The 11,436-nt window shown below is 35.3% G+C and overlaps 2 protein-coding genes across 2 annotated transcripts in view; one reads left to right on the top strand and one right to left on the bottom strand.

Annotated features, from left to right (window-relative positions):
- Positions 1–1,025: 1,025 nt before the first annotated feature.
- LOC108971100 (OCIA domain-containing protein 1-like) lies at positions 1,026–1,754 on the top strand (the record flags this gene model as incomplete). The annotated part of the gene is made up of 2 exons (XM_018936931.1): positions 1,026–1,377; positions 1,435–1,754. Coding segments are annotated over 2 exons (408 nt in total), but the record flags the coding sequence as incomplete, so codon positions are not given.
- A 16-nt stretch (positions 1,755–1,770) lies between these two features.
- LOC108971106 (cytosolic non-specific dipeptidase-like) overlaps positions 1,771–11,436 on the bottom strand; it is a 15,010-nt gene continuing 5,344 nt past the window's right edge. The window contains exons 2-4 of the mRNA XM_018936945.1: positions 2,214–2,478; positions 1,898–2,149; positions 1,771–1,846 (exon numbers count right to left, since the gene is read on the bottom strand). Of these exons, the coding sequence (XP_018792490.1) occupies positions 1,799–1,846; positions 1,898–2,149; positions 2,214–2,478 (565 nt within the window). The 3' untranslated portion in view covers positions 1,771–1,798. The remainder of the gene's footprint in view (positions 1,847–1,897; positions 2,150–2,213; positions 2,479–11,436) is intronic.

Genomic DNA, 11,436 nt, shown 5'->3' with positions numbered 1-11,436 from the left:
AGAATAGACCCTGACATACCCAAAGTATGTCCTCCATGCAACGAGTCTCCGCATGACACTGACCACCTCTTTGCATGCCTAACTAACCCCACCCATTCCCTTTGGTCCGACCCCGTCGAAACAGCACGTTTCCTGGGCCTCCTGTTAGATGACATCGACGACAACACTGATAACCCTCAKCATCCCAACGGGGACTGATAACCGTTAAAACAACAACAACAAACAGGATTACGAGAATAGTTGAAATTCTACTGATTAAACTTGGTATGCGCGTCCCTTGCCCACAAAACGACATTATCCAAAAACATAAAAAGTGTTATAACTAAGTACTAAGTTAAGGTATAAAACTCTAAATCGGCACAGGGGATCGCAGTTGCAAGTTGCATATGTGGACAATATTTTTTTTAAGTGGGTGTGTCCCTGCCTTCTAATAATATCAATAACTAAAAACRCCAGAGACAATAAATCTTTACCCCTCAAAATGGTATGACCTTTAATGGGACAGGGGTCAAAATTGGATGTTGGGCGTTGCACCGCTTACTTTTGGGAGGAATCACATGTCCCGAGACCTGCCCGACCAATTCCAAAAAAATTTGGTACGTGACATTCCTCTGACATTTATAAAAATGGGGGAAATCGGGTTACAGCCACGCCTGCTTCGCATATAACGCGATTTTAAATTTCATTTTATAGTTTAACTTTCCAGTATAAAAATCAAAAATAAATTAATATACCAGGACAAGACTTTGTGCGAATAGCGCATTTGTGATGGGCCACATTACGACTAAAAATAGGTCCCGGGATAAAAGCGTACCAAACAAATCTACATTCACATTTATAATATAATATTAGTGTGCTCTATGGATATTATAAAGAAGTGACCACACCATACATACAGGTCCTTTCATTAGGGCTTCTGTACCCTCGACTTGAACGTAATTAAATCTAAATCCTCGTATTAATAAAATAATTGGTTTAAAAATCAAATATAATTTACAACAGTTTTCATGTTTAAAAATTAAATATTTCAGCCAAATTTTAAATATGGCGCGGTGCCCAAAGTAGTCGTGGGTGTGATAATAGGATATTTCGTAGGAAAATTTAGTTACCAGCAAAAGTGCGCGGAAAAGCTAATGCGGTTACCTAATTCAAAACTGGGAGAACTGTTAAGCCAACGTCAACGTGATGGAAGCGTTATTAGTAGGCTTAATCCAGATCAAGGTATTGGTATAGGACTAACATTATCACCATTTAATTCAACTGGAACAAGTGACGAACAAATCCAAGAACTCCCTCGTGCTAGTGCCCTCAATTTAGATTTGGAAAACCGTCCTTCAATTACTGGCCTTGACGACATTTATCGCCCCTCATTAGATAGTAAGTTGTTATTTGTTATATATTGTATGATTAATTATTAACTTTGTATATATTTAGATACACCTTTCTACGAAACGCAATTGCCTATCAAAGCTAAACAAAGCATAAGTTAAGAAGAGTTACGAAAAAAAAATCGGGAAGAATATGAGAAAAAGCACGACACATTTTCCCGGCCTCTGCCCGAAAATGCACCAATAGTTATTCGGGAGAATGAAGCCATTAAAACGACTTTTGGAGCCGATTCTAGTCACAAAAATAAATATGGAGATACATGGACGGATTAGTTATATTTGTCTGCTAAAAAAGTATTTTTTTTTTTTATTAAAGTGTTAATGCTGATATATATATATACATATGTATACTGGATAATTGTTAAATTTTGTGATGTTTGTGTTTCATTAGATGCATTGATTTTTTAGATTTATTCCAGTTTTCCAACTTCGTAAAGGTAAGCTCCGAGAAGTTTAGTCTAAAAGTAATCCGAATTAAACATATATAGAAACATGGAAATTCTACTTACTCCTTCTATATAGTTGTAAATATCTATTTTTTCATTTTGTGAATGGGCCCCATCATCACAAGCGCCTACAGGGACTAATATAACGCGTTTGCCAGTGGCCTCTTGAAGTGTTAGTGTCACAGGTATAGACCCACCTTCTCGTGTCATATCAGGCTCCGTTTTGTATACATGTTTGATTGCACTTTTGGCTGCCTCATAATGAGGATGGTTAGGATCTTCASTCCAAGGTTTGCCACTACTTACAAGGTTGACCTTTTAAGAGGATTATAAATATTAATGAGAATATATACAAATTATTTGGGTATAAAATAATTACCTTCATTTTGTTTGGAGATCCTCGTTCCTGCCATTTCTCATTTAAATATTTGGTAACGCACTCAGTGATATGTTCTGGATCTTGATTCGGAACTAAACGTATAGAGAATTTTCCTATGACTTTAGCTGGTATGACAGTTTTTGCGCCATGCTCATAAAAGGCACCTTCTATTCCATGAATGGAAAGACTTGGATAACGCCATCTGTGCATCAATAATTTGGTTTTGTCTTCATTGTGAGGTAGACTACGWGCTCCAATATCATTTCTGGAAATATAAACGTTACTCGTTTATATAAATAARTACAAAGACTACAGAGTGTATGTTCGTAGTTTCTTTTCAAATTTATTCCTCAAACTTCATTTGTAAGTATTTATTTAGTGCGGTTTAGSAATATAAATTCAGACACACAATATATATTTCGTATTCAACATGGGGAAAAAATTAAATCTTTAAAATTACTGCGCCCTATTCCCGTTGTCGTTTAAAACGAAATAACAATGGCTATTTGATATTTCTGTRGGTGTCTCGACATTTATCGAAAATTAATTCGTATTCCCCATTTTGAAACGAATATAGAACGACATATAACAGTCGTTTTTTGCCAATGTAATAATTGAGAGCGATATAGAAACGAGCGCGATTATCTGAAGTGAATAAGGTTTAAAGAAAGAGAATACCAASGAATGACTCTGGGACTTTAGAATTCAAGACAGAATTGATTAGCTGTCAGAATTGCAAACGAATCCTGATTTTCAWTGGTATCACAGAATCTATTTGGATTTTCGGCATACGCGAAACCAATATTCGAATCAGCTGTTTACTAATGTGGCAAAACTTGCAAATGTATTTATTTCGAAGCAATAGTGTTTAAAGTTTTTAATGAGTCTCGATTTAAAGGAAGATTTTAAGAGATAACACTTACCGAATGAATAAAAATGCATTTGGGTGTTAAATTATGTTTTTTAAATCTTCTTTAATTAAACAATTTTTTTTTTTCAAAAACTCAATTATTAAAGCATTTCGTGTTTTATTCTTATGTTTTCCCCTATAGAACTAAAGATAAATTAATTCGATACAATAAAATAAYTTGATTTCTTAACATACATTTCAAATCTGTCAGCGGCTATCTTCTTGCCCACCCAAAACCGATACAGAATCTGTTTCGAACATCAAACCAATAATATCTGAATTCAYGACACCTACTACTTTTTTTTATCGGTACAAATCTGATGCCGACAACAATCAGATTCCACAACACCCCTGTATAAGTAGTATAAGTATATACATATGTAGTATTAACGTGCCGTATAGTAATAAAATGTTTCCAGGTACCATTAAGGTACCTCACATACAATCGCCAATCATATGGAGTAAAGTCAGCCGGGTGTTCGAAAAACTTAATATTAGTTATATTAAGATTAGGTAAATTTTTCCCCAATTTTATCCATTATAGACACAAGCTAAACGCGCTGTTTTATTTTCATTGAGATATAGTAACTCACTTATTGGCTGATGCGCGCGGTTTAAAGACTCCCGGAAGTTTGGAAACTTTGTATTGGGTATACGGACCGAATTTCACCCATTTTTGGCACACAGCCATAACAACGGGTGATCCAAGTAGGGGTACTTTTTCAACAGCCTTTTTTTGACAAATTTCGCGTGAGTTGTGTCAAGCTGACATGTTATTTTTGTTCAGTATTGTTTGGCATTTCATTATGGAAAGTCTTACGCCTAAACAAAGTTTACAAATCGTTCAACTTTATTACGAAAATATACCTTCTGTAAAGTATGTGCTCCGCGCGCTTCGTTAAATTTATGATCAATATAATCGGCCTACTGAGCGTACTATTCTCAACCCCATCACCCTTCTTGAGACCCAGCGTTCATTATGGGGACGTTCGAGCAAGCAAATAACTGCGACAATATTGGGACAGTGTTGTTTTTCTGCAGATACTCAGCTTATACTTATATTGGAACATTTTTGCGTCGAAAATGATGCCTTGCAATACTGCCGCAGTGATTGAGACTCGAACATCCCCTATTAAATAATATTCTATCGAATAGACCACGTCCAGCTCGTAGTGAAGGAAATATAGCACTCGTAGCTGAAAGTGTACACGAAGAGCGTAGACATGGAACGATTTGGCGCATTCGAGATCTTCAATTGAGAGCGAACAAAAAAAAATTGTGCAAGAACTGAAGCCGATCGACATTCCCAATTTTGATGATGGGACGAACAGCAACCTGAAAATATTCAAGTGCTGCCATTTCATTCAGAAAAACAACGATTTGATGTAGTTTGTGGCCGGTGGAATCATCAGTCCACGTTTCTTCAAAAATGATGCCGGTAAGAATTTGGTTGAAATCGGTCGAGCAGGTTCCGAGATATGTAATTTTAACTCTCATGTGATCACGCTTCTAGTAGTTTTTAACAGTACCGCTATATGGAGAATAGGCGAGGTTAACATACAATTTCATCCTCCACAACCACTACAGCTAAAACAACCAAATTTGCACAAATCTTATAAGAACTTCTRCCGACAGAGTGGAAATGGATGAAATCGGAGAACAATCCTCATTCCTCATATAACGGTATAGTTAAAATTACTAAAAGTGCGATGAATCAAAAACTAAATACGCCAGAAGCATTAAATTTTACCTCCGAGATGATATGAGAAAGCTTTATGGGAGCCGGAGAGAAAATGCTTTCTTTCGATTATTACTAATGTAGTGGGGAACTTAAAATAATCGTATTGCGATGATTACTTTACATAAGTGTGCAAAAGTCAAGTAAAATGTATGAACTTCTAAAAAAATTTAATATTTCGAGAATATTTGTTCACAGCAGTATTGATCGTTTTTCCCAAACGTCTACAATTAAGTGGTCGTCCTGGTGTGGTTCCATGCAGAAACTGTTCAGAAACGCATTTGSAGAAAACCCATGCAAACGACTTCAGCTGGCAAGCGGTAAACGGCCATGAAAGTGTGCTGTTTATATAACAAGTAATTTTAAGTATTAAAGATCTTTTTAATAAGCAAAACGACGCACATATCCTATCGAATATCCCAAAACAGGTGTGTGAAAGTATTCGATTAGGCGTGTTTCCCTGCTATCAATTTACGACTAAGTAAGCCTCAAAAGTTCTTATTCATTAAATAATTAGATAAATATTATTAGAAGCAGCGTTAGAGCAGTTAGTACACTTGCGTGGGAATTTGAATTGTGGATGACTATTGGCGTAGAACACAGCCCTGAGTTTACATCTTTGAAAACCTTTCGTGTAATTTGTAAGAATTCAATAATTACAATTATAAATATATATAATAAAATTAAAGAATATTTTACAATCGAAAAGCATTATTTAAAAACAAAATCTATTATTTTTTATTATTTGCATCGATTTTGGAAAATTATAAATAAAATAAGATATTCAATGTATTCACACTCCTAAATTCGCAAATGATCTACAGCAATTGCCTGATTTTAATACACGCTCGCTGGTCTGTATATATACATAATAGCGTACTTTTATTTCTATTTTGAATTATCTTTCACTTGGGAGAGAATTTAAGAAACTTCCGACCAGGTAAGATTGTAAACTGCTACTTCCTAAATTCGTTTTCTTTTCTACTTGTATATAAAATTGTTTGGTTTATATTTTTTTTTTCTCTTTTGACATTTCCTCTCAGTGAGGTTTGCCATTTCATCAAGGAAAGATTTACGATAACGATTCGAAATTTTTAAAATTTACTACTGAAAATCGGGGTGAGTGGTTTCAACTTTAAGAGCGCTACGTCCAATTTATGGTCGTCATAATCGTCCTGGCAAAACAACAAACGAGCGTCTAGTGGAAAAATTTTAATTCACAGGTACACTAAAAATGTTCCCGTGCCAGTGAGACAAGAAGTGCCCGTAGTGTCGAGAATATTGCTACCGCTATCGCATCAATTGGAAGACAAATATCAGTTTCTCACACGTCGTTCTCAAGTTGTGATGCTCTGTTATAACCTGATATTTTTGGCCCTGATATGGACTTGGCCAATGTTGGGTTCTAACACAACGCCGCCACAAGCCTCACGGTGAATGTCACAATCGTTCAAAACCAAGTTTAATGAGCGTGTTATCTTACGAAATGGCCCAGTCAATTGGCGCCTCGGTCGTGCGAGTTGATGTCGTTAGACTATTTTAATTTAGGGGCTATGTCAAGTCTTTGGTCTATGCCAACACTTCGTACGAATATCGATCGTGAAACGCAGTAGTAACGTATCAAAATTGGATTCAGAGTTTAGACTTCTGCAAGCCATGTTAAAAAAATTCGATCTCTATACATAATAGCATCGAAAGTCCTTTATAAGAATAAATAATTTCATTATTTTGTTAAGTTTTATTATAAAAAAAACTTTTGTAGCGCTCTTATTGATAACCTCGTTAATTAAGAATTAAAGAAAAAAATTATAATTTACACTTATTCGCGTTTCTGTACTTCGTGTTCTACCATTTTGAACTAGAGCTCACGCAGAGGCATAGCCTTCATTATTCTTCCGATTAATTGATAATTTTTACTATTAATTTTTAATTCAAGGTGTCTCTGTTTAATCATCGGAAGTTAAAGTGTTAATTTTTAAATAAAAATGTAATATTTTTTAAAATAAAAACTAAAAATGTAATATTCAGAATGATGAATTGAAATAGAAAATATAAATTTTAATCCCATTGGATATTTAAAAACTTCGCAACCCTGATAGCCTGGGATAATGTCATGCCCAGGCCTCAATGTATAGGTGTTCCACAACAGCCATCAAGTTCCTATAATTTTGTTGTTGTAACGGCAGAAAACATTCCTGATGTAATTACTAGGCATGTGCCGAGTTGAAGGTCCTTAACCGGATATAAGTCCCGTTCCCGTTCCTTAAACCCGACTGTCGTGGGAACGGTAGATCTTATAATATTAAATTTCGATACGACTGAAGGTTCGTATTACACTAAAGCCTAGTGGCTTGAGGATTATTTTGCTGCTTTGTGCTTTGGCAGTAAGCGCGGTTGTAATTTTGTTCAGTATTAGTTGACATTTCTTCATGGAAAGACTTACACCTGAAACGTTTACAAATCGTTCCATTTTATTACGAAAATGCTTTGCTCAACTTATAGTTTCCATAATTGGCCTACTGAGCGTACTATCACACATCACTCGTTAATGTATAATATTCGAATTGAGCACGATATACATACACTGATGAAAATATAGCAGCCGTAGTTGAAAGTTTATACCAAGACCGTGGAGAGACAATTAACACGTTCGCGTTCATTTGAATTTAGCGGGTGGCTGCCAGATAATCACTTAATTTTTCCATACAAAATTGAAGAGCGGGAATTCCTGCCATTACCGGAATTCCCGCATTTAATTTTTCAAGACCATTTTCATATGTGCGGAAGAAATTGCGGGAATTCCTTAAATTAATTCTTTATTTTTACTTAAATATTTTTATTTTTTCAACTTATTATTAAATACAAATATTATTTTCTGGTATGATATATTTCAAAGCATTCGGCGGAGCATAGCGCTGGCTCGTCAGGACAGTTCTTGCATTGAAAGCTTGTCTCCTTCCAGACTCCGTTTTTTGAACACACCTTACATCTCTTTTGGTAACTTTTGTTTTTTCCTTGATTGTTATGTCCGAAAGGGAAGGGAATTTTCTCCGGGAAGTGATGGGTACTATCATACATCTATTGGACAAGTCGCACTTTGCGCTTTTGGAGGGCGACCGCGAGATGTTACGAGATTTACAAAATCCTTGCCTTCAGTAACATTGGCTTGTAGATTGAACAATTACTATAAGTTCTTCACGAAAATCTAGAAAGTAGCAGTTCGGATGAAACTGTTTGTATATGAAAAATTAGTTCCATACAGACGTGTCCAGTATGTGAAATAAAACCTTTTTGTACCATCTAATTGTTTTTCTGGGACTTGAATAATACGACAATAATTGGTCGGCCCGATCAATTCCTGCCATGTTATCGTTATAAGCAGCACCGTCTATTGGTTTCATCTTCTTTTGGCCTCTTCTATTAGTAATTTCGATTAGACGTGGGTGATGTGCCGTAGTTATAGACAGAACGTCACGTTTGTCTTTCCACATTTCCTGTTCTTCGCCAAATATACTCGCCTCTTTTCAGTTTCTTACAGATTATACATTTAGGGCTCGGCTTACGATTGGAACGTTAAGTGCCAGTAGAATGGGTTTTATATTGCAGTAGCGTATTGGACAAATCAACGCTGTTATAATAATTATCCATATACAAATGATGACCACGATTGAGGTATGGAGCCATAAATTTTAAAACTACAGCTTTTGTTTTGGATCCTGTGATCTCTTCACCAATATCTTTTCCAGCATATACTTTTTACATTTAAAATATACCCATCCTTTGTGGTAAGTTCGTAAAACTTTATACTATATCGAGCTCGCTTTCCCTTGTTGTATTGTCTAAAGGATAATCTTCCTCTGAAAAGCAAAAAAGATTCATCTAAAGACAAGACTGTATATGGTTCATACGCCTTTTCAAAGTTTTTCAAAACCGAGAATCGGCATTATTTTTTCCAGTTTTGTATCTTGATATTTTTGTTGATCAGGCATATGACAGCTGAAGCATCTTAGAATTTGCTGAAAACGTCTTCCAGACATTACAGCACCAAATATTGGTTGGTTTTAAAAGATATCCTTCGAAAACATTTTCCTTATCGACGGTTTTCGGTTTTGGCCTTGTAATAGGCACATGCCTAAAAATTGAAGCATTTCATATTTTGTTATTGCAGTAAACTGCACCGTAGGCCGCTTTCGCGTTGAAGGCTTAGGGTCATTATCTTCCAAGTGAATCCCATAAGCATTGGTGGAAGAAAGTAATAACTCCATGAAGTCATTGTCAAAAAATTTTTCAAATATCATTAGCGGGGATGTTTCGCTATCAAATTCATCCTGAACTCCCCAAGTAGCAGCAAAAGGGAAAAGTGGTATTAGTTTTGTTGTTTCACGCCAAATATCGTCACACTCCACTTCGCAAATATCTGTATCATTTTGCAATATTTTATTAGCCATATTTTATTACAAAATACCATGTACAACTTAGGTAAAAATTTTATTTATTTTAGTTTTGCAAGAAAAAGTAAACTTTCGCATTTGGGAGAGAGGATCAGAGAATAAATTAGTTTCAACCACATGAATTTCCTATGCACTTTTGTCGGGATTTCCCGCATTTCGTTTTATTGAAACTTCCCCTCAAAAACAACAAATGACTGGTACGTTAACTTTGAATGGGGATTCCCCAAATTAAATTTGATTGAATTGCGGTTGGCCTGTCAGGGATGGTAGTTCAAGACTTTACCAACACTAAACATGTGCAGTGATAAGAAGTGACCCATTTTTGACGGTTGAAAAGTCCTATTCAAATAGCGCGGGAATTCCCGCAATTGTTTTATTGAAGGAAACATGAATGACGGGAATTCCCGCAATTTACGCGAATGTGTTAAGCGCCGTTCGCGTTTTTCATTTTTCCAAGAACTGAAGACTATCGACCTTCTCAAGTGACATCACTTCCGATGTTTTCGAGCAAAATTTTGTTCAGTGATGAGGCCCATTTCTAGCTCAATAGGTATGTAAACAAAATAAGTTTAGGCATTAGATTCAATTTCATTAGATAAAAAAACAGTTTGGTGTTGATTGTAGGCCGGTGAAATAATCGGTTCATATTTCTTTAAAACTGATGTCGCTGAGAACGCAACCGTCAATGGCGACCTCTATCGCCGTTCCCACGACAGTCGGGTCAACAATACCGGAACGGACCCGGATTTTTATCCGGCCAAGGACTGTCAACTTGGCCCAAGATCTTGGCGACATTTACTTTCAACAAGACGGCGCCACTTCCCATATATCGCATCAATCAATGAATTTATTGAGAAAACACTTCGGGGAGCAGATAATTTCATGTTTTGTAGTGACGTAACAGCGGCAAACATTTGAAAGAGATAATCTTCAAAATATAAATGCCAAATAATGTTCTTTGGAGTGATAATAAACATTCCCCAATAAATTGGAAGATTCTGTTTTTTCTTTACAAAGTAGTAATCTCGAAATTAATCACCCTTTATGAGAAATGAGATCGGCCGTTCCCACGACAGTCGGGTCTACGAAAACCGGAACGGAACCGGATTTTTATCCGGACAAGGACTGTCAACTCGGCAGAATTCTGCCGTTACAACAACAACAATAGAAATGAGATCGGATATAGCTGTTTACTGGCGCACAAATAACTTCGATTCCATTAACCGATTTCATTATTATAGAGTCAACCAAATGGATGGCTATGTAATTAGTCAGTTAAAATGTAAAAGGATGCTACAAGATTTCAAATTCATTTCTTCTTTCAAATAATGGGTGCGTTCAAGATGGTGGGAAGAATTTAGTACATCGTCCCCGGATCTCAAGAATAAAAAGGATATGGTCGGATAGAAGAGATTATCCTGATCAAGGATCGCAGGAAGCTTATAGTTTTCGAGATATTCGCGTTTAAAGTTGAAAATTTGTAATATTTTTATTTCTTATTTTCGATATATAAAAATAATTTTGCACTTATATATTTTTACTTTTATATCCACTAGCACTTCACTAATTCATTTGAGCACATTTATTTTATGTTATATAGTGCAAAAATAGCTTTAAATATACATTTAAATTATTGTTGAATTATGATTACTTAAGAATAACAAATGAATTACAAACTGTCAAATAATCAGTGTTACCTTATCGACATCATCTGTAAAATAACTAAATGAAATAAAGTGAACAGATTATACCCCAAATATGAGAATCAACAACCTATAAAAAAATAACCCTGATCGTTGTTGTTGTAACGGCAGAATTCGATCCAACACCGGGTTTATACATTTCTTTTCTCCCGTATAAGTCATTTTTACATTGGCGGCCTTCAGGCCGCTTAAATTTTTTATATATTTTTTATTGCTTATCAACGATTATGTTTCCGGTATTTAAGGTATAATATTTCTTTATATATTTGTTTTTTGTTTTAGTTTGTAAAATATTTTAGTATGGTAACACTGATTATTTGAGTTTATAATTCATTTGTTTGCAATTCATATTTTTGCACTATATTATTTAAAATAAATGTGTGCAAATGAATGAGTGATGTGTTCTTCTTCTTCTTCTTGA

Source organism: Bactrocera latifrons, unplaced genomic scaffold (genome assembly GCF_001853355.1).
Source record: "Bactrocera latifrons isolate USDA-ARS-PBARC rearing strain unplaced genomic scaffold, ASM185335v1 scaffold_323, whole genome shotgun sequence".
NCBI lineage: Eukaryota > Metazoa > Arthropoda > Insecta > Diptera > Tephritidae > Bactrocera > Bactrocera latifrons.
This window is presented reverse-complemented; position numbering and strand designations above follow the sequence as displayed.